The sequence below is a fragment of the Puma concolor genome, chromosome C2, assembly GCF_028749965.1.
Source record: "Puma concolor isolate L17-30 chromosome C2, mPumCon1.1.hap2, whole genome shotgun sequence".
NCBI lineage: Eukaryota > Metazoa > Chordata > Mammalia > Carnivora > Felidae > Puma > Puma concolor.
In genome coordinates, this window is record NC_141675.1 from 32,508,665 (window position 1) to 32,533,468 (window position 24,804).

At 35.6% G+C, this 24,804-nt stretch overlaps 1 protein-coding gene and 1 long non-coding RNA gene across 5 annotated transcripts in view; both read right to left on the reverse strand.

Annotated features, from left to right (window-relative positions):
• STAG1 (STAG1 cohesin complex component) overlaps positions 1 to 24,804 on the reverse strand; it is a 404,176-nt gene that overhangs the window by 242,553 nt on the left and 136,819 nt on the right. For 3 of the 4 annotated variants that reach the window (XM_025913742.2, XM_086674339.1, XM_086674341.1), the window contains one exon: positions 22,015 to 22,179. In XM_025913742.2, coding sequence (XP_025769527.1) covers positions 22,015 to 22,179 — 165 coding nt within the window. Of the gene's footprint in view, positions 1 to 22,014; positions 22,180 to 24,328; positions 24,431 to 24,804 lie in introns of all 4 variants that reach the window. The other variant, XM_086674340.1, reaches the window with a different exon arrangement.
• Positions 9,981 to 18,252, reverse strand: LOC147577178 (uncharacterized). Its single transcript, XR_015239994.1, has 2 exons — positions 12,798 to 18,252; positions 9,981 to 12,515 (listed from the first exon to the last, which is right to left on the reverse strand). It is a non-coding gene; the product is annotated as an uncharacterized LOC147577178 (long non-coding RNA).

Genomic DNA, 24,804 nt, shown 5'->3' on the forward strand with positions numbered 1-24,804 from the left:
TAATAATGGACTAGACTTTACAAGCACTTCTGCTTCACAGTAAGCACTATGTTAAGCTTTAGTAGCACAGAGCTCTGGAAGGACAGTCCAGGAGGAAGGGGGACTTCTTTTCCTGGTTTCAAAATGTTAAGAGTTTTGTGTTTTTATTCTTGCTGCAAAGTCCAACGGTGGTGGTCTGTCTCTTCTTCATGCTAAGAGTGTGCAGTTCTTTGGAATTTTTGTGCCCCAGATTAGGATTGGGTGATTATCCTCTTGATGCAGCCCTCCTAACACTGACAATGGCCTGCTCAAAGTTTCATCTGACAGCAGTACCTCAACTTCCATTGTAGTACTGTCCACCACAACCAACACAACTGTATCTCAGAATGTTGTTTCCTGCTGCCTAGCAAATGTAAACCAGCTCTGGCTAAGGCATAAGGCAACCCAGTGAACTCTGTCAGTCAATAGGCTGCAAACCCACCTTCTCCAACAAGGTCCAAACCCAAGCCTGAGGAAGGGGACCCCCACGAATCCAAGTTTTTCTCTCCTTGAGAAATTTCTTTAAGCCCTAGGGTCTCATTCAGAGTTATCCTTACATCTTTAGGGGCGCCTGGGTGGCTCAGTTGGTTGAGCGCCCAACTTCAGCTCAGGTCATGATCTTGCGGTTTGTGGGTTCCAGCCCCGCGTTGGGCTCTGTGCTGACAGCTCAAAGCCTGGGGCCTGCTTTGAATTCTATGTCTCCCCCTCTCTCTCTGCCCCTGCCCTGCTCACACTCTGTGAATCTCTCTCAAAAATAAAAAAAAACATTTTTAAAAAATTAGAGTTATCCTTACATCTTTATAGTTATTCCTTTACCATAGTTTGCTAATTATATATAATTATACCAATTCAAGAAACTGTGTGGTTTCTGACTCCTGATTCAATCCAGAAAGGTTCAGAACCAGGAGTGGTTCTAGAATATAAGCCAGTAAAGATTAGATTTGGGGACTGGTTTGGTCATGTGTTTAGGATTAAGCATAGGGCTGAGCTCTTTGCCAAGGAAATGGGATGATCGTAATCTATGGCATGCAGTAGTTTCAGAAAACCAATCAAGCTATCACCTATGGTACACTGTGATGAAGCACCAACTCAAGCACATTCTTTGAAAGCTTAAGTGGCCACTATATTTGCCATTATGGCAGTAATGATGACTATGGACAGGAGTACAAGTTGTTAAAGTTAAAATTGTTTCACAATTGTTAAACAAGTTGTTACAAGTTAAAATTGTTTCATTATATTACTCTTTATATTTAATTCTTTACTACATCTAGACTTTGGTGTATGGTATGATGTAACAAATCTATCCTTCTGTGTATACCTGAGAACTTAGAAAATGACAGGTTCAAGTCCACTAACTCTCACGCTTAAGTGACAATGAAAGAGCCAGAGAGCTTCTAAGATTCCCCTGAAAGAATTATCTTCTTTCTTGTAGGTATGGGACTGATAATGCTGAAAATCAAGGCAAAAATTTATTTGTGTAGGTTGCTGAGTTACAACAACAGGTGAATTTCAGTCTCATCAAGTTTCTCATTTGAAAATTAGGACCTGGATCAGGAATAAATGAGATTCTGAAACTGAGAACAGAGATATCTGGTTTGTCCTAGATGAAACTTAACAATTTTGAATCTGTCCTCATTCCCAATTCCCCTAAACTGCACTTATAATTGGAAGCCTCCAATACCAGTAAAAGTAGTTTGCTTTCCCAGTGTCTGAGAACACTAGCTTTCCTTGGCTTGAAAAATCTGATTATTTCACATAAGCAGATGCCTTGAAGGGGGATGCTCATTCTTTAAGACCCACAACCAGCCCCATTACCACTATATCCATAACTAGGGTCAAATCTCAGTATGCTCCAGGAATACATGTACACACAACGACACAGCAGGAAATAGCTTACATACTCAATGGCCACATGTGGGAGTGGATTCTAGAAGCATTTGACCAAGGAGGATGGAATATAATGCTACATCAGGCCAAACTAATGGATATGGGTGCACTTACTGGAGACTCCAAATTTAATGTGTTAGTTCACGTAGCTAGAAATGACTGGTTGGTGAGCTAAAAGTAGCCTTTAAAGGTTGAGGGACAGAGCTTCCCTGGCACTGATATGGAAGGAGTAAAGAATCCAATGATTTAGGGATTTAGGAATATGGGACTGGAATTATGTAAGAATTTCATATCCCTTTTAAAGGTCTGTGGTTAGTCTCCTATGTAAGCCAGGTGTAAGTATAGGGGATGCAGCCATTAAGAAAACCTCTCAGGTTTCAGTGGAGATGATGGGATCCAAGGTAACACAGCCCAAGTGGCCACACTTAATCATTAAAGATAAGGTAGGAATGTAATGCTGTTAAGAGCAGCAGGAACATAGTGGTAATCAGAATGTCCTGATCTACAGAGATCTTTGGCAACAGATGATGACTGGAGTACACCTAGGAACAAAACTATGAACAAAACAGGCCAAAGGCCTCCATAATACTATTTGATACATACAACAGAAAAAATTCTAGATCCAGTAGCCAGAAGTCCAATTTGTATTAACCAACACAGTGGAGAATTATAACTTTCTCACCACTTGTCAATTAGGGGTTAGCTCACAGATCCAGAATACACTAAATGAGATGGAGACCAGGTCCCTTGAAGACAAATCTTGCATAACTATTACACGCACACACCACACATCCTCTAATCCTTCCCCAGAGACTTGCAGCCATTAATTAAAGGTACTGAGCATTGTTAAAAGGAAACATCTAGGGGCGCCTGGGTGGCGCAGTCGGTTAAACGTCCGACTTCAGCCAGGTCACGATCTCGCGGTCCGTGAGTTCGAGCCCCGCGTCGGGCTCTGGGCTGATGGCTCAGAGCCTGGAGCCTGTTTCCGATTCTGTGTCTCCCTCTCTCTCTGACCCTCCCCCGTTCATGCTCTGTCTCTCTCTGTCCCAAAAATAAACGTTGAAAAAAAAAAAAATAAAAAAAAAAAAAAAAGGAAACATCTACACATTTCATGTATAAACAAAGTCTCTCAAATGACCTTAAATTCCTGGGGATTCAAAATGCAACCGTGGTCTACTAGTTAAATTAGGGGCTTATGGTGGTCAGGTGATACATGGGGATGTAAATCAAGTCTGGATGATAGCATAAATTGTCCAATGACCCATCCTATGGTTATTTCCTTGGTTTCTAAATATTTACTTGGAACAGACATACTTGGCAACTGGAAGAACCCCAACATGGACTTTACCCATTAGGTAAGGGGTATAATGGTAGGAATGTCTGAAGTTGACAGAACTTCCCTCTATTACCAAAACAATAAAACAGAAGCAATACTATATCCCTGGAGTGAGTGCAAGGTTTCATCGAAGACTTCAGAGAAACAAAGGTGGTGAAAACTATCACATCCCTGTTAAACTCACCAGTTAGGCATACATAAGAGTCAGACAGATCATAGAGAACAACTATGGATTATCATAAACTTAATCAGGTGGTGACTTTCACTGTAACTGCAATCCCTAGCATTTGATATGCAGCTACTATAACCAAGCTAATGCCTTTTTCTCCAATTAAAAAGGACCAAAGCAAGTCATTACATAATGCCTAGAATAGATGAAAGGATACCTTCCCAGTGTTGCTTCTGTGCTATGTTAATTTTCCTGCTCTCCGTGTAGTTGTCTTGGCCATCTATTGTCTCACAATTTCTGTGATTCAGAGTCTAGACCCAACTCACCCAAATCTTCTGGTTAGGGTCTCACATTGCTGCAATCAAGGTGTTTACTATTCTATATTCTTATTTGGAGGCTCAAATGGGGAAGAATCCATTTCTAAGCTTGTTTACATTGTTGAAAAAATTTATTTCCTTGTACCTGACCTTCTGCTGGTGACTGGACACAACTCTCCAAGCCAAGAAGATACCCATAGTTCCTTGTACATGGGTTTCCCCAACATATCAGTTTGTCAAACCAAGAAGGAAAATCCCTAGAGCAAGTGTGCTGGCAAGACAGCATCTTATATAACATAACGTAATCAGAATCGCCCTCCCCTTATCTTTGCTAGAATTGATGGTTAGAAGCAAGCCACAGGTCTCAATGCAAAGGAAGGGGTAAAGAGCATGAATAATACCAAGAGAAAGGAGTAATGAGGGTCACAGTTGAGTCTGTCCACCACAACAGTCTACAGATACCTTCATCATCTTTACATTACACAAAATTATCATGCTACTTCACTACTTTTATGACATATCCCCAACCATGGAATGGCAAGATACTTCACTGAGATAGCCACTGGCCTCTACGTTATTTAGGGGGTTATCTCCCAACCTCTATTTTACATATGTCTTACTAAGGCTTTAAATGTATTTGCTACTTCCTGATCATCCTATTCACTTAATACAAGGTTGTCAAAATTAAAATTATGTGGAATAAATACCAGAAAAAAATGAAAAGAAATGAAAACTTTAAGGAGCATGACTGGGGGTGGGCAGGAAAAGAGAGAGGATGGCTATGTGGGTCACTGTGCCATTTGACTTTTCTTTTAAATCATGTACATGTATTGCTTAATAATAAAGTTCGGTTTATAAAAAGAATATAAAGATGTAGATAAAAAATAAATAGAAACAGAAAGGCTGAAATGGCAAAATTAACACCAAACTGACATTAAAGATTAGAAGCACTAAACAAAAATAAGTATTATATAATGGTAAGAAGCTAAGTATTGAAGGTATTTAAATAAGTAAAATATTTACTTCGTTTGCTTTTGTAGCCTTATAAGCCTTAAATCCAGTTTTTCATCTAAATTTTTTTCTAAATTTTTTAAAATTTTTTGCTCTGAAGTATGTTATTGGAATCCTTTTGACAAAACCAAGTATTCGTTTATGATAAAGAAGTCAAAGTGGTCTAAATGATATGTAACAGTCTCAAAATTTCTAGGCAGTTTTTCCCCTCCAGTAAGGTGACAGCTGCTCACAGGCTAATGCAGTAAAGCTAGATGAAGTTCCTAGAATTTGCCAAACACCAGATAGGAGACATCCTCTGTGTTAGCAAAATGCAGAGTAGCCACAGAGAAAGGATGTGGCTCTTCACTTCTCATCACAGCCTGTAGATTAAAGTGGCAGGAGGCATTATGTAGGCATCCCAGACATCTCAACAGCACTTCTCCAAGAGGGTAAATCCTCAATTTCAGCCCTTCAGTCACCACATTACTGCCTAACCTGTGAAAAGGTACTGCCCCACCTAGGCTTCAGAATAACCATACTTTATTCAGAGGTAACATGATGGACATCTTAAAACACCTGAGTTCATCATCACCCCCATGTTCTGTCAGGGCCACCATCTACCACTCCATCTCACACAATCCACTCACCACCGTGGCACTGTGGACCAGCCTGCAAAGACCAGGGACATGCAGGAAGCAGTGCAAAGACAGAGCAGAAGGCCAAGGCTGCTGCCTCCCGGAGTTGTAGGGGAGGGAGCCATTGCACCCCCCCAGGCACAATGCAGCATGTACACATCCTCCAGCAAGGCATTCATCGCAGAGAGAGCGTTTAAAATTGCCTCATTATATTACTCTTTATATTTCTTTACTACATCTAGGCTTTGGTGTATGGTATGATGTAACAAATCTATTTTTTTCAAGTTGTTAATCAGTTATCAACTACAAAGAGAAAGGAACAGATGGAACACAATTTTTAATTATTATATATACTTAGGTCTGCTTGTGTTCAACTGATTCATCTGCCAGTTGTTGAACCAATGACTAACACTAATATTTTTTGTAGTTTTATGATACAGTCTACTAATTAGCAGAGTGAGCTCCTCATGTCATTTTCAGAATTTTTTGGCTAATTAACTTTAACTTATAAGTCTCAATCCAAAAATAATCCCTAAAGTTTTTATTGGTTCTGCATTATATAAATTTTTTAAAACTTTTAAAGGAAACATAATTGGACAATAAATATTTCAGAAAATATTTCTTTTAATCAAAGAAACAAATTTCTGATAATCTGAACTGCCACCATTTTTCTCTCAAAATGACAAATACTATGTTAAAATGGTGAGTCTTAGTGTTACCAAGGTTTTGGAAAATGAATTTTTAATTCAAGTACAATTAATATTCAGTGTCATATTTGCTTGAGGTGTACAATGATTCAACAATTCTATACATTTTTCAATGTTCATCAAAATAAGTGTACACTTAATCCCTTTTATCTATTTCACACCCTTGACCCAAACCGACTCCCCTCTGGCAACCACCAATTTGTTCCCTGTGTTTAAGAGTCTGTTTTATTTTATTTTTTAGCCATTCTTTGTTTACTTGTTTTGTTTCTTAAATACTTTATGAGATCATACAGTATTTGTTTTTCCCTGTATTTCATGTAGCGTTATACCCTAGGTCCATCCAATGTTGTTGCAAATGGCAAGATCTCACTCTTTTTAAATGCCTGTGTAAAATTGTGTGTATGTGTATGTGTGTACCACATCTTCTTCATCCATTCATCTATCTATGGACACTTGGGTTGTTTCCATAACTTGGCTATTATAAATAATGCTGCAATAAACATAGGGAAACTTTTCAAATTAGTGTTTTCATTTCCTTTGGGCAAATGCTCACAAGTGGAATTACTAGATCATATGGTAGTTCTATTTTTAATACTGTTTTCCATAGTGGTTACACCAATTTACATTCCCACCAATAGTGGATAGGGGTTCCTTTTTCTCCACATCCTTGTCAACACTTGTTATTTCTTGTATTTTTAATTTTAGTCATCCTGACAAGTATAAATGTTGGTATTTTGATAGGAACTGCATTACATCTGTAGATTGCTTTGGGTAGTACAGATATTTTAACAATATTGGTTCTTCCAATCCATGAGCATAGAGTATCTTTCCATGGGTTTGTGTCACGTTCAATTTCTTTCATCAATATTAAGTAGATTTCAGGTCAGGATACAGGTCTTTCACCTCCTGGTTAAAGTTATTCTTAACTATTTTATTCTTTTTGTTGCAACTGTAAATGGGATTGTTTTCTTAATTTCTATTTCTGCTACTCCATTATTAGTGTACAGATATGCAACAGATTCCTGTATGTAAATTTTTTATTCTATGACTTTACTGAATTCACTTATCACTTCTGGTAGTTTTTGGTTGGAATCTTTATAAAGTTCTCTCTCTATATAGTATCAGGTCACCTGCAAATACTCAGTTTTACTTCTTTACCAGTTTGGATGACTTTTATTTCTTTTTCTCCATTGACTGCTTTGGGTAGGACTTCCAATGCTATGTTGAATAAATATGGTAAGAGTGGACATTCTTATCTCTGATCTTAAAAGCAAGGGGCTCACTTTTCACCATTGAGTATAATGTTTGCTGTGGGTTTTTCATATATAGGCTTTATTATGTTCAGGTATGTTCCCTCTAAACCTACTTTGCTGAGGGTTTTTATCATGAAGGGATGTTGTACTTTCTCAAATGCTTTTTTCTGCAACTGAGATGTTTTTTATCCTCCTCTTATTATAAATGTAATGTATCACTCACTGATTTGTGAATACTGACCCACTCTTTGCATCCCTGGAATAAATCCCACTTGTTGATGGTGAATGATTTTTATAACGTATTGTTGGATTCAGCTTGTTAATTATTTTGTTAAGGATTTTTACATCTATGTCCATCAGAGCTACCGGGATGTAGTTTTCCTCTTTGGTAGTATCTTTACCTGATTTGGGAATCAGGGTAAAGCTAGCCTCATTGAATGAATTTGGAAGCTTTCCTTCCTCGTATTTTTTGGAATAGTTTGAGAAGTATAGTTATTAACTCTTTAAATGTTTGGTAGAATTCACCTGAGAAACCATCTGGTTCAGGACTTTTTTTTGTTGTTGGGAGTTGTTTTTCTTTTTTTTAATTACTGATTCAGTTTTATTGCTAGTAATCAGTCTGTTCACATTTTATTTCTTCCTGAGTCAGTTTTCAGGTTTTTATGTTTCTAGGAATTTCTTCTTTTTTTCTAGGTTGTCTAATTTGTTGGCATTGCAAATTATGTATTTTTTTTTCTAAATGTTTATTTGAGAGAGAGAGAGTACGTGAGAGCAAGGGAGGGGCAGAGAGAGGGAGGGAAGAGAGAATCTCAAGCAGACTCCACACTGTCAGCAGCAGAGCCCAATGCAGGACTCAGTCCCACAAACCATGAGATAATGACCTGAGCCAGAATCAAAGGTCAGATCCTAAACTACTGGCCACCCAGGTGCCCCCAAGATAGATATTTTCAATGCTGATAGGATTAAGGGGCTATTTGGAAATATTTCTGCAAAACCTTTAAAATAATGTATTTTGATCCAGTAGTACTAGTTATATGAATCACTTATAAAGAAAATGATATGGATGGGGCGCCTGGGTGGCGCAGTCGGTTAAGCGTCCGACTTCAGCCACGTCACGATCTTGCGGTCCATGAGTTTGAGCCCCGCGTCGGGCTCTGGGCTGATGGCTCGGAGCCTGGAGCCTGTTTCCGATTCTGTGTCTCCCTCTCTCTCTGCCCCTCCCCCGTTCATGCTCTGTCTCTCTCTGTCCCAAAAATAAATAAACGTTTAAAAAAAAAAAAAAAAAGAAAAGAAAAAGAAAATGATATGGGCATCAAGATTTCTAAATGTCTAATTTTATTTAAAATGAAAGTTACAGGGGTGCCTGCGTGGCTCAGTCGGTTAGGCGGCCGACTTCGGCCCAGGTCATGATCTCGCGGTCCGTGAGTTTGAGCCCCGCGTCAGGCTCTGTGCTGACAGCTCAGAGCCTGGAGCCTGTTTCAGATTCTGTGTCTCCCTCTCTCTGACCCTCCCCCGTTCATGCTTTGTCTCTTTCTCAAAAATAAATAAACGCTAAAAAAAAAAAAAAAAAAATTTTAAATGAAAGTTACAAAACAATCAAAATGGAAACACAAATTATGAAACACTGTGTGGTGAAAAGCCCTGTATTCAAAAAATACCAAAATAAAATAAAATACCAATAGGGAAAGAATCATTCTACTTTGATACAACAAGTATAATTTTAATATAAATCTAGAACAAACACATAGAAATACACCAAAATATTATTTTTTAAGATTTTATTGATTTATTTTTAGAAAGCAAGCGTGAGCAGGGGAAAGGGGCAAAGGGAGACAAGGAGAATCTTAAGCAGGTTCCATGCTCGGCACAGAGTCTGACACAGGGCTCGATCCCACGACACCAGGATCATGACCCGGGGATCATAACCCATGTGAAATCAGGAGTCAGATTACTGACTGAGCTACCCAGGTGCCCCTAAAGATTTTATTTTTAAGTAATCTCTACATCCAACGTGGAGCTTGAACTCACAACCCTAAGATCAATAGTCATGTGTTCTTCTGACTGAACCAGTCAGAAGCACCTATACCAAAATATCAAAAATTAGGATTATGGGTAGTACTTTTCTTCCTCTAAAATTTTTTCCTAGCTTTTTGATAAGAGTTTAATGCACAATAAATAAAAAAAGTAGTAATATTTTAAAATTACACATCAAAAAAAACTCTGTCAACAATTTACTAGGTGCTGACTATATACATTTTACTATGGAAGGTGATATGATGAATACAAAAAGTGCTTACAATATTTCCTGATAATCAAAAACAATCTAGGGGGAGTAAGGAGGCATCCAAAGTATGTACCTAGTGTCTGGTATAAGAGAAGTTCATGCATTAAACTAGACTGGAGAAGGCCCCCCACGCTTTGAGCAAAGCTAAGGGAGTTTGCCTCATATTGAATAAGAGGCTTCTCAAATAATAGTTAACTTTTACCCCCTATTTCTCAGTATGCCATCAGCAGGAGCTGTTAATGAAAAATAAAAGCAAATGTTCTCTGCTACTTGCTAATGGTATGATATTAGACTTTAAGTTTGGATTCTATAATTTAATAATTCAAGATGTTAATATTTCATGAATGAGCAAATCTCAAAATATAATTTGAGAGATCAGAATGGGATGCCAACAATTTAATAGTAAGAAAAAAGGGAAAAAAGGAGGAAGAGACACTCATTATTACATGCCTATATTTTTCTCTTTTGTTGGAATTAGTATCAAAGAATTTGTGGAACCATTCTCAATTTGCTATGCTTCTTTATACAGTCACATCCCTTCTTTAATATAAAAGATAATGGTATCAAAAGAAATCAACTAAAAATGTCCAAATGAGTTATTTTTATTAAACTAAGCATCTTATTCTAAGCAGCACTTTCTTAGGTAAGTTTTCTAATACATGTATTAAAAGAACATGATTAATTTGGGGTAAGGGACATTACATATGTTTGTCAAGGCCTTTCCTGGATCAAAGCATGACTTCTCAGAATCCTTCTCCTTGTATCTCTTCCCCAGCCTTAACCTAAATTTTAACATAACATATTCTAGAACTCAATAAAATATCTATTTTTATTTATAAAATATCTTCAATATAAAATACCTTCAGAATCAGAACCACATTAAGCCACTGAAAAGCAAGCTCTAAATTTCATAATATAATTTGTCACACAAACAGGACGCTTACTAAAAGATGAAGGATGGTGCTATTAATAATTATGCTACAAAAAGCCTATCCTAAATCCTACAATATGTCTTTCAATCTCTTAAATTACTTCCAACTGCTGTGTGTTCAGGCTAGCTTCAACCACCAATAGAACGTTATCCTGGAACTTCTGCTCAAGTAGCCGAAAACCTGGAGTTTAAGTTAACCTAGCTGTATTTTTTTCTCTTCCATCTTAATCTGGGATTCCTTCTGGAATCCTTCTGGAATTTATGAAGAGACTAAATACGAGAAAAACAAACAGATCTAAAAGGATTTTTAAAATAACATCTTAAAAAAAGATATCCTGCCAGTGTTTAATAACTGAAGAATAATCTGCTGTTGTATATAGTATGGGGTGAAGGTGTGAAATGCCTAGTTCTGAATGATGAGGAAGTGATATAGCAGATAAATCTAAGAAATACGGATGGATATGATGGAATGCAAAGCCTAGCAAATATATAGTAAGGAATTACCTCAACATATATATAATTTTCTTCAGTTTAAAAAGAATTTGTAAAGTGTTTTGGTGGGTAGGGGAAAGAGATCTGCACTATATATGATTAAAGTTAGTACACAGCATAATAAATGGTACAAGCACACTCAATTATTACTGAAAGTATAAGTAAGGTATTTTAGCCAGAAGCATTAAAATAAGTTAGGTCCCCCTCTTTGATAACAAAACTAGTAGAATTACCACACTTCATGTATTATTTCTTATATTAACATATTTCTTATATTAATAATAATACAAATACTTGTAAGAATGTACATAAAGGCATTTTTCCTAAAAATGACTTCATAAAATGAAACCATTATATTGATATAAATATATATAGACACAGATAGTAACAGTCATATCTTTACTTACTTGTCCAGCCTTTGAACATCTGCATAAAAGATGACATAAATGTGGATGATGCCTTTGGAAGATTAGGGGATATCATGAAGAGAATTAATAATACCTGGAACACCCAGGTTTAAGGCACAGCTTGACATAAGTACTGGAACAATACAGCAATGTATTTACCAAAGCTAAACATGTGAAAACTGGTAGGTACCTTTGGATGTAACTGAATAGAGGCTATGAAAATTCTTAGAGTTCCTAGCTTTTAGGACTTAAGTTCTAAATAACTCATACACAATTAATGCTCTTATCCTAGCACTAACCAGCTTTTACAATGTACTGTCTTCTGAAAAAAATAAAATATTTACTGCATATCTTTCACTCTAATTATAAAAGTAAGTGTGGCATGCAGATTTGTGTTCTCCTTTCCAGAGTGTGTACAAAAATGGGAAAGCAAGTACCTAGCCATGAATTACATTACCCAGATCACCATCACCTTCATAGCCAAAAGCTTCTAAGAAGTAGGTACTACTCCATTCTCTCTATCCTTCCACCCACTGAATGCAAACAACATTGTGGCTCTAGAGGAAAGAGGGACCAAAAAATGGAAGGAGCATGATCCCTGAATCACTATATGAAAGAAAGATGTCTACCACTAATTCTGGTACAGAATGGTTAGAGAATGAGAAATTATGTGTGTCATGCATTTGAATTTTAACTTTTATAGCATGTAAAATTACTCTTATATAGCTGCTAAATTGTTAAGAACAGGTTAAAATACCACAAAGTTAATTTCAGAGAGACATTCTAATTATGTGTAAAAAAAACAAACAAACCCAAAACCCTACTTTTAAGTAAAAACCCTACTTTTAAGTGAATATCAACCTATCATTTGAGGATTTTCAAATGGTTATGAAATAAAATAAGCAGTTTACATTTACTGCCCTAAAACATTCTGTATATATTACTTTTCATTCTAAGAAAGTAGGGGAAATCAAGACTAAAGTGCTTTGAAAAAACAACTAATTAAAATACTATGTAACAAAACACACACAAAAACTGGAGCCAAAGTTTATGTTTAGAACTTCCTTACTCTTCTTCTCAAACAACCTAAGAGTTTTGTTTTTTTTTTTTAATTTTTTTTTTTTTTTAATTTTTTTTTTTTTAATTTTTTTTTTTTTTCAACGTTTATTTATTTTTGGGACAGAGAGAGACAGAGCATGAACGGGGGAGGGGCAGAGAGAGGGAGACATAGAATCGGAAACAGGCTCCAGGCTCTGAGCCATCAGCCCAGAGCCTGACGCGGGGCTCGAACTCACGGACCGCGAGATCGTGACCTGGCTGAAGCCGGACGCTTAACCGACTGCGCCACCCAGGCGCCCCACAAACAACCTAAGAGTTTTAAGGCTCTAAATTGTGAAATATCCTGACCAGTTCTTATCCTTGTAGAAATTACGAGCAGGGGACATCCATGGAAGTGTATATTGAGACTGCTTTCTATTGGGAGAGTAATTCATCCCTGGCCCTCTTCTCAAAATAGGCAGAGCTAGCAACGTCCATCTCATTAAGGATCTTAACACTTACTGAAACTTTCAAGCTTTGCAATGAACATTTAGAAACTCAAACGTTATTATATAAACACTTTTATCCATTTTAGTAATTACTCAGTGGTGCATGCAATTTCCATGAAATCATTACATAACTTAGCAATTCAAACACAAGTTAACAGGTAAGATTTAATAAATAAACTCAAAGGTGCTTTTTCGCATTCTTTGGTGTAGTCACAGAGTAAAATGCACTCAGCCAAATCTTGGGGAAAAATTCCTCTGCATTTTATATGTTGAGATTTGGCAACAACTCCATTTGTAAATTAGAGACTAGGAAAAAATCAATGTCCTTTAAAAGTCCAAGTTTTCTTTACATCAGAACAAAGCTCCCTCTTTGACAGACTATTCTCTAAGACACCCATATCTCTTTCCAATTATATTTCTTTTTAAGTTATTTATTTATTTATTTTAAGAGAGGAAGTGAGTGGTACAGGGGCAAAAAGAATCCCAAGCAGGCTCCGTGCTCATCACACAGGGCTCAATCCCACAAACCATGAGATCATGACCTAAGCCAAAATCAAGAGTCAGCTATTCAACCAAGTGAGCCACCCAGACACATGGCAATCATATTTAAATGGATAAAACCAGTTTTCCTTTCAGAGTCAGAGAAAGATACCATACGTTTTCACTCATATGTGGATCTTGAGAAACTTAACAGAAGACCATGGGGGAGGGGAAGGGGGAAAAAAGTTACAGAGAGAAAGAGGTAAACAATAAGAGACTCTTGAATAATGAGAACAAACTGAGGGTTGATTGGGGGGGGGAGTGGGTGATGGGCATTAAGGAGGGCACTTGTTGGGATGAGCACTGAGTGTTGTATGGAAACCAATTTGACAATAAATTATATTTTTAAAAAAAGCAAAGAGAAGACTAAACTGTGTCATTATGTACATTTGATTTACAGTCTGACTCCAGTTTCTTATTTATAGAAGTTATTATTAGTACACTAAGATGATTACTATTAATCTATAGTTTCTCATGACATATTACCAGATCATTTGATTAGTAGAATGGATTTCCTTTCCCTTGTATGATTAGAAAATCTATGAAGGCAAGGATCGGGCAAGTTTAGTTCATTTATATCTCTAGCACCTAACCCAATGCCTGAAAATAATCGGCTTTTGAATTTTTGTTGAATGAATAAAATGTAAATCCAACGTTTTTAGTTGACATCTGAAGGTACAAAATTCAAATGCCAATGGATTATAGACACTCATTTAAATGCTGACTAAGCCCATAACTACTACAATGACAAATATCCATTACATTAAGTAGCATGAATGCTCCAAAATTCAACATGTGTTTCAAAGTCAAAATGCCCAAACCAAATTATTCCCATACCTATCCTCCAACACCTCTCCTCATGCAAATTTTCTTTCAGTGAACACCACCAAGTCAAACAACTAGAAATTATCTTAGATTCCTTCCTTTTTCTCATCTTTCAGAATCATTCCAAAGCCTTAATATTTACAGAATCTGTCAGTTCCTCTTCATCCTCACTGATACTCTATAAATTTGAACTTGCATTTCTTTCCAATCGGATCAGTAAAAAAACTAGATTAGTAAGAAAAAAAGTCTGATTCAAGCCCTACACCCTCCAAATCATTATCTAATCTGCATCCAGAAAAGTATTTCTAAAAATGCTAATACGATGAAGTCTTTTTCGTTGTAAAATGCCATCAATTTCATAAAAAGTCAAAACACTCAATGTTCATAATCTAACCTCTCTCAGCTCTATTTTTACTAGAATATCTTATGCCATCTGTGGTAAGAGGTATAGATCTCATCTTGTCCTGTTTCTACTGTAAGAAATACTCTCTGCCACTGCATAGCTAATTCCTACTCCTGTGTCAAGTCTCAGTTCAAGTTTTATCTATTCAGGCAAGGCCTTCCATGACCCTGTTTCTAGACAGGCCTAAGTGAACTTTTAGTGTTTTCAACCCACCCTGTATATTCCTTTCACTAAAGCATTCTATTACATCTTTTTCCCATGAGAATATATTCCATGAGGATGAAAGTGTGGTTTTAATTCTGAATATAAAGCCTTGGATTATAGGAGGTACACAAGTCTCTATTTAGCTAGTGAAATGGATTCTTTACAATTCTGATCGGGAGAAAAGATAAGACGACAGTAAAGTCATAAATAGTTGTAGGAATCAAGGATGCTGAATAAACAAAAGAAATCAGGTCCTTTAATACAAATTTTATCAAAGCCTTCACATTTTGTACCTCTCCAAAGGGGAAGGGATATGGTCCTTTTCCAAACACACTGAATACAGAAGTCCTCCTTTGGGGAAGCATTTCAAAAACACCTATTTTTATTTCAGATAATAAACAAGAAAGGAAGGTAAAGAGCACTCAGGTTCAAAAACACTTAACATTTTACAACCACACTTGTTTCTTTTTGTTTCTCTTTCAGTTTCAGTTGGAGCACCCCACATACAACTCTCTAATCCCATTCTCTTTATCCTATCTTCTCAGTAAGTAACCAGTATCAACAACTTGATTTTAAATAATCTCCTTTTACATAAGTGGAACAGTGTATTATGTATCATTCTGTAGCTTGCTTTCTCCTTTAAAAACACACTTCAAAGGTAAGAGAATTAAAAGCAAAAATGAAGTATTGGGACCTCATCAAGATAAAAAGCTTCTACACTGCAAAGGAAACAATCAACAAAACTAAAAGGCAACTGACGGAATGGGAAAAGATATCTGTAAATGACATACCGGATAAAGGGCTAGTATCCAAAATCTATAAAGAACTCACCGAACTCCACACTCGAAAAACAAATAATCCAGTGAAGAAATGGGCAGAAAACATGAATAGACACTTCTCTAAAGAAGACATCCGGATGGCCAACAGGTACATGAAAAGATGCTCAATGTCACTCCTCATCAGCGAAATACAAATCAAAACCACACTGAGATACCACCTCATCCAGTCAGAGTGGTTAAAATGAACAAATCAGGAGGCTATAGATGCTGGAGAGAATGTGGAGAAATGGGAACCCTCTTGCACTGTTGGTGGGAATGCAAACTGGTGCAGCCACTCTGGAAATCGGTGTGGAGGTTCCTCAAAAAATTCAAAATAGATCTACCCTATGACCCAGCAATAACACTGCTAGGAATTTACCTAAGGGATACAGGAGTGCTGATGCATAGAGGCACTTGTACCCCAATGTTTACAGCAGCACTTTCAACAATAGCCAAATTATGGAAAGAGCCTAAATGTCCATCAACTGATGAATGGATAAAGAAGTTGTGGTTTATATATACAAGGGAATACTACTTGGCAATGAGAAAGAATGGAATATGGCCTTTTGTAGCAACATGGATGCAACTGGAGAGTGTTATGCTAAGTCATACAGAGAAAGAGAGATACCATATGTTTTCACTCTTATGTGCATCCTGAGAAACTTAACAGAAGACCATGGGGGAGGGGATGCGGGGGAAAAAAGTTACAGAGAGGGAAGGAGGCAAACCATAAGATAAACTGAGGGTTGATGGGGGGTGGGAGGGAGGGAGGAGAAAGTGGGTGATGGGCAATGAGGAAGGCACCTGTTGGGATGAGCACTGAGTGTTGTATGGAAATCAATTTGATAATAAATTTCATATTAAAAAAATAAAAATAAAAAAAAGAAAATGCATTTCTGAAATATATCCATAATGGTGCCTAGAGCTCTAGTTCAATCACTATAAAGAATTTAAGTGTTCCAATATACCACATTTTATTTATCAATTGTCCTTTTCATAAACATTTAGGGTTTTTTTAAATTTTTTGCTGTTACAAACAAAACAGCAATAAAAATTCTGCATTTGCCTCCTTTATATATACCAAAATTTCTCTAGAGGTTACATCTAGGAATTGAATTGCTTTTCTTCAAAGTAATTTTTTTCTTCAATAAAAAAATAAAGAAAAAAAAGTGGCTTCCACATTGTAGGTACTCCTTATATATTTACCAAATGAATGCAAAATGAATAGGTCATTCAACTTTTCTTAATACTGCCAAATTTTTCTCCAAAGGGGTTATTTCATATTTATACTCAGAACAGTTGGCACTCTAGTGCCTTACTGACTCTTAGCATCTTCCATCCTTTTAATGTTACTCAATCTGATGAGTGTGACACAGTGTTTTACACTGTTACAGCCAAAATTTTATTCTCTCATCCTCAGTACTTTATTTGAATGGGCTCTTATTTCCTATCACATGTTCTAATTGATTATTACTGCTATACAGAAGGCTGATTTTTTTTTTAATGTTTATTTTCTCTCTAGGAATTGTGCCCAATGAACACTTTCATTAGTTCTAATGGTCTACAAAGACCATTTATCCCAAAATTTCTACAAAGACAATTATGTATTCTGTGAATATAAATAATATTATATCTCCCTTACCTATATAAGGAACTTCTCTCTTGTTCCTAATGCACCAAGAGTTATTGTTCATCACAAGCATCACCTAAATTTTATCAAATGCTTTTTCTAAACATTTCGCATCAGTTCAGATAAGGCTCGGTTCCCGCTTCCATTTGGTATATTATAGTAAAAGATTTGCTAATACTAAACTATCCTTGCATTTGTAAGATAAAACCTCTAGGTCTTAAAAATGTATTGACCTCAAATTGTTAATATTTTTATTTAATTTTCTACTACTTTTTCTATTTAATTTCCATTTCAACTTTAATTATCTTTCTTCCTAAGTACTTTTAGATTTGCTGTTTCTTCTAGTTTCTACTGCATTTGCTAATATTAATACATTTAAGACAGTATATTTATTTAAGTAGTACTTTAGCTGGTCCCACTATTTTTACTAGCAGTACTTTCACTAACATTCACTCAACTCTGTATATTTCCTCTTTATCACATGAATTACTTAAAAGTACCTTTTTACATTTGTAAGTATAATTTAGAAGGGGAATTTATTTTTTGTATTTCAATATTACATGTACTGGAGTCAGACAATAGGATCAAGTATTCCTTGATGAAGTATTTCAAGATTTTCTTTTAATCCTCCCTGTTCTGCAGTTTTACTATACTATTAAGAGCTATGTAATTATTTTCACTTACCTTGCTCACTTCTGAGAACAAACTCTAGATCTGAGGAAATATGTCAAAGAAATTTTTCCAAAATTATCTCTTCAAAAAACAATGTCTTTTCTATTCCCTTTGACTTCCTCCTCTGGCATATTCTGGAACCCTTCACAGCTGCTGTTTCCTATTTACTTCTCTGGGCTACATTATAAATTATAATACATTATAATTATATACATTATAAATGTATATAAATGTATATAAATTATATACATTATAAATTAAATACATTATAAATGAATGCCTAATGAAGGTCAATTCCTGAATTCTACATTTGATGGCATCCATTTCCTTCAGCAAAACTAATTTACTAAATCTACCCCCTTTTTGTGTTACATACAATTTCTTCTTTCATCTCTCCAGTATCTTAAATATACTTATTTATTTCTTTTACTACTCATCCCTCTGCATCTAAAGTTTTTGTGATCACCTCTGCTCATTGCGGTCACTCCACTGCAGAACTAGATCATATAATGTGGGCTTAGAACTTCCTGCTCTAGGGTAATATTGTGAATTTTTAAAGACCCAGTCACCATAAGTGAAGCAGACATTTCAATCCAGGTCCTGGTTTTAAGAACTGTCTGCCTTCTCCCTTTCTTTAGCCCTTGATTTCCCATTAATGAGGTTTTAGAGCAAGTTATTATCCAAATGAAGACCCTCCTGAGTATTAAAAAGGTCTCTACTATTAATAACTACATAGACAATAAGCATAAACTAGGGGTTTGAAAGGTATCCTGAGATATATGATCACCCTAAACAGAAGCTTTAGCTTATGTGGCAGTTATCAGTGGCTTTCTTCAGACTCCTTTGCAACTGTAGAGAGTCATGTTAGGCCCTGGCTTCATGTAATTAGCCTGACTCTATTCCTCTATGTTTCATGAAACATTTTTATTCCTTTTAACACACAAGAACCAAACTCTTGGCTACAAGTACCTGCTTCTCTACACTAAACCCAATACTATTTATCATTATATGTTATCTTCTACGTTAAGCACAGAAACATTTAGTTTCTAAACTCATTAATGTCTGCATTCTTTTTTTAAAATTTTATCTATCATTACTTTCTGTTTGAAATGAGGTAATAAACAGCAAGATTAGTGTGCTACTTTCAACAAAAGAATCTTATCAATTTTTTTAAACATGTATTCCCTTTATTCAGCAACTACTTTCAGTAATTTGTTACAAAAACACTCCCACATGTAGATTTCAGGAGGATATAGGAGGATTCAAAGAAGTACTATTTTTAATAGAATAAAACTATTCTAGTTTATATGGATAGTAAATTAGTTTTAGTAGTGTAGTTTGTACCTTACTTCTTTTTTAAGAATAAAGCAACCCAAATAAAAACTGTTTAAATAAATCATGGCCAAGCCATGTTAAGAAACAGTATACAAACATTAAAAATTACAAAGTAAATTCACAGAGGAAAAAAAATCCCACAATAGAATGCTGAATGAAAAATAAAAATCACAGAAGTTTGTAGATTAATTTGAACATAGCTAGGAAACAAAAATATAATATGAATAATAAAAAATTATACCAAAGTAAAAAATGTTTGAGGCAGAGGTCAAGGAAGAATAGAGACAAAAAGTTGAAAAGGTGGGTTAAAACCAAATTATGGAAAGCATTAGTGTCTGAACTACTTATCTTTACCTTTCACAAAATGTGGGTTCAAAAGAATTTAAGCAAAGATTGTTAGTATGAAGTAGCATTAGGGAAGAGTAATAAGAATAAAAAATACAGAACTCTGGACAAAAATGAAAAATTTGTTTTAGTTCCTGTTTTGTTTCAAATACTAGGCCAGATTTTATTGACATTAAATTTCAAGGATTTTGGGGGCGCATGGTTGGCTCAGTTGGTTAAGCATCCAACTTCGGCTCAGGTCATAATCTCATGGTCTGTGGGTTCCAGTACTGCACTGCACTCTGTGCTGACAGCTCAGAGCCTGGAACCTGCTTCAGATTTTGTGTCTCCTTCTCTCTGTCTGCCCCTCCCCCTGCTTGTGCTCGTTGTCTCTCAAAAATAAACAAACATTTAAATATTAAAGATGTTTTCATATTTTTAAAAAGCTTGTATTGACCTTTAATACTATATACATTAAAAGTATCTTTATATATACAAATATCTTGCAAAATAAAGTTTTACGTGAAAAAAATGAAAGCAAAGTACAGAAATGCAATGTTTAAATTTACACATAAAAATAAACTTCCTTCATTTTTCTACTTGTGTTTCCACCTAAAGGTGGAAAGCCATAAGGCAGATCTCAAAAATAAAACATCTATTATTTTTAAATCTTATTTATGTAACTTACAGTTTGTTCATTCCTTCAGATAACTGGAAGTTCAGTGTTTCTTTTACCATTAGCATCATCACACTATTCCACCTCCCTCCCTTCCCACACAAATTCCAAGACTCCTGATCATATCAATCTGGTAACATACATAAAAAGCAGTAAAGACTAAACTCCCTTAAGGCAAAAGGATATACAGGGAGAAAATAAAAAGTATACTAAATAAAAAGTTGTAAGAGTAAATCTGTTTCATAAATTACCTAATTTAAAAAGAAATTTTAATGTTTATTTTTGAGAGAGAGTGTGAGCTAGGGAGGAACAGAGAGAGAGGGAGACACAGAATCTGAAGCAGGCTCCAGGCTCTGAGCTGTGAGCACAGAGCCCAACACAGGGCTCGAACTCATGAACCGTGAGATTATGACCTGAGCCAAAGTCAGACACTAAACCGACTGAGTCACTCGGGCACCCCCATAAATTACCTAATTTTAAAGAAATTAAAAATGAAGTATCAAAAATGAGCAAATAGTGAATAAAAATATATAACTTTTATCAATCACTGGTGATCAAAGAAATGCAAATTATTCTGGATTACAATTTTCACATATGTTATCAAATAATTCCTAAATTTAAGTGTTGCTAGGCACACTTCTGGTGAAAGATACACCAGTAAAATTTTGGGGGGAGTAATATGATATTTATCACACAGTTAAGAAATACCCTTTCACCAAATTACTTTACCTCTAGTGTTTTAAAATGAAAAAAAGAGGGGCTCCTGGGTGGCTCAGTTGGGTAAGCGTCGGACTTTGGCTCAGGTCATGATGTCTCAGTTTATGAGTTCGAGTCCCACATTGGGCTTTGTGCTCACAGCTCAGAGCCTGGAGCCTGCTTCAGATTCTGTGTCTCCCTCTCTCTCTGCCCCTCCCCTGGCTTGCACTCTGTCTCTCTCTCTCTCTCTCTCTCTCTCTCTCTCTCTCTCTCTCAAAAATAAACCTTAAAAATATTTTTTTAAGTAAATAAATAAAATGAAAAAAGATCTGAAGACATAAATACGAACAATGAATAAATTCTGTAACAGTAAAAAAAAATGTAAGGACGTACTAAAAGAATAGTAAAATAAGGTTTATCCTTATAATGAATTAGTTAGAAGTCAATAAATAAGAGCTTTTGCAGAATATTTAATATTTGTTAATGAGAGAGGAGAGAGTAAGAAGGTTAAAAAATCACATACACACATAAAATAATCATGAACTATTAATTGTGGTTATTCCTAGTTCACTACATAGGAATTCTATTTTATAGCCTTTTTTCTTTTAAATATTGTTCAATACACATATGTTACTTATATTAAGTGAAATTCTAAAAAATAGACTACAGCAATAAATCTTCTCTTAGGCAGCTATCATATGCAAGTCATTTTACTCAGTACACTGTAATCGAAAGTGCATCTTACCATTAAACAAAATGCCTTTTGACAGTGTTTACAAAACAAGTAAAACAAAGACAAACTTAAACTTCTTAATTATACCATCAGCAGGAATATATAAAACATCACTTAACAGGTTCCACATAGATTAGTGACTATATTGCTTTGTAAATAAAACAAAAATACTTAAAATTTACCTGCATTGCACTTTTCCCCAATTTCACCACTTCAAATAGTGTGACAGGCTCCCCTTCACCATTCTGTTGAGGGTGCCCATTAGCTCTTCCACGGCCTGTTCCTCTAACAGTAGCTTCAATTCTACTCTTCTCTCCTGGAGATTTTCGAGGTTTCTTGTTTGTAGACTGAATAAAAGATGAGGAAAAAATTCAATTAAATACAGGTACACTTCGCTTTTATGCAAAGTACCGGTGAAAGGTACTAAGAACTACTACACATAAGAGACTTAATTCCTGACCAAAGGAAGCTTTACAATTTGTTTTCCGTAAATTAAAGTGCAAATGGTAGTTTAAGCTATATAAGACAGGAAAATTTATAAAAAGATTTAGTGTTTTACACAACAATAATGCCAATGCTGAAGATTTTAATCACGCCCTCTTTTGACATCTCCCTCTTTATACTTTCAATTCTTTCCTATTTCTTCAGAAACTTTATTCAATAAAACATTGCTTGGAAATACTGTATATTCAACTTCTCTCTCTACAGAGGTCCTCAAATATTTCTTATCTAGTCATGTAACAAATATATAGTGAACATACTTACAACTATTCTAGGTACTAGAAATTCAACAATAAATTAAACAAATATTCCTGCCTGACAGAATTTACTCTTCAATTAACATCACATCCCATCCCATGTTCCCATCCCCCAATTTTTCAAAAAAAAGTCAACATCAGCTATACCCACCTTATCTATGTCACACCTTTCAGCCAAGGGTAATTTGAGATAACTGGCCACAGTCACTAATATCATTCCCATAAATTTCATTCATATATAAACTCATCACAGTTGCTGCTTCACCAAACTTACCAATGAAAATAGTGTTACTAAATGTAACAGACATGTCTTGAAACTCTTTCAACAAGCCACATGATTTCATCCTCTCCTTTCAGGTATCTTTTCCCTCCCTATCTGTCTTACCTGTTAGGGTTACCTTGGGTCTCTATTTAACACCTTTTTTCTCAATCTTTATAGTCATTTTTGAGGGACTTAATTCATTCTCACAATAGCCTGTTTCAGTTATCAAATTATCAATTTATCCCTCATCTCCAAATCTACCCTTATTTGTCCCACAGTGTGATCCTGGAGCTGGACCCTGTAAACATTTTTCTTATCTGCTGCAGTGTTTGGCTTTGTACTAGAGGGCATTGGAGGAACACTACAAAGTATGGCATGTAGAGACTTCCCTCCCTACTTAAAGTATGTGCTCCCTTCACTTTCTATTCTTGTATTCTTCATAGTACTCTTTTAACTTCTCTTAGTTAACAGTCTTACAGCCATTTTTGTGTGTGGATTAATACACAATAAATTTACTATTTATTTTTAAGTATATCATTTTAGAACAGTTTTAGATTTACAAAAAAAAACTGACGACAGTACAGAACATTTCCAAATACATCATATCCACTTACCCTTATTATTACCTCCTTACCACTTGTATGGTACATCTGATACAGACAGTGAACAAATACTGATAGATTAACAAAAGTCCATACTTAGTTCAGATTTTCTTAGGTTTTTGCCTTATGACCTTTTTATGTTCCAGAATTGCATCCAGGATACTGTATTACATTTATGTCATGTCTCCCTAAGCTCCTGTTGGCTTTGACAGGCTTTCCCTGGTTTTATGGTGACTTTGACAGTTTTGAGGATTACTGGTCAGGTGTTTAAACAACGCTCCTCAACTAGGTTTTGTCTGATGTTTTTCTCATCACTACATTGGGCTTAAGGGTTTTAAGAGGAAGATGTAAGAGATAAAGTGTTATTTTTATGACCTCATATCAAAGGTATATACTACCATAATGATTTCTTACTGTAAATGTTGACCTTAATCATTTGAGGCGATATTTGTTAGATTTCCCCACTGTAAAGTTACTTTCCCTCCTCTTTCCAATGTACCTTTGGAAGAAAGACAGCATGTGCATCCCACATTTAAGGGGCAGGGAGTTATACTCCACCTTCTTGGGTGGAGGGGGAGGGTAGTATTTACACAAATTACTTAGGAATTTTTAGTATGGGATTTTTGTTCTCACTCATTTATTCAATTATTTAAAGTAATGGACTCATCAAAATTTATTTTATACTTTGGGGTATACTTCAACACTTTTATTCTGTTGCTCAGCCTGTTTCAGCTCTGACCACTGGGAAATCTTTCATGGCTCCTGCATTCATTTCACATATTCTCATCTATGTGTGTCTTACTGTTTACCTTCTGGCAGCACAATATTCTGCAGGCTCATCTTGTATATCCCCTTCCTCAATTTTAGAACCAACCAATATTCCAAGGAGCTCTGGTTCCTTTTACCGGAGAATGACATTAGAGATGAAGATCTGGGCTAGGTTTTGCTCCTTGATACTGTGTCCTTCTTCTAGGCTCTTAAGCAGACAAAGAAATACATGTTCCACAGACATACACATAACTATAAATATCTCTGTATGTAATGACTTATTATCTATGTTAAATATCTCTGTATGTAATGATATATTATCTATGTTAAGCTAAATATAAATTCATATTGGTATGTCCACCTCTAATCCATTACCATATGTACGCATCTTCTGCATTACTAATCAATATGGTCCCGCCTCAACAGTGAGAAACCTGGTGCCCACTGGTATACAAATGTAATAGTATTAGAGCTGTTAAATCATACCCCAACAGAAACAATTTTATTAACTAGATTACATTGCTTATATATACAATATAGTTTCTTTGATTTTAGTCTTACAGATTCATTTCAAAAGTTACT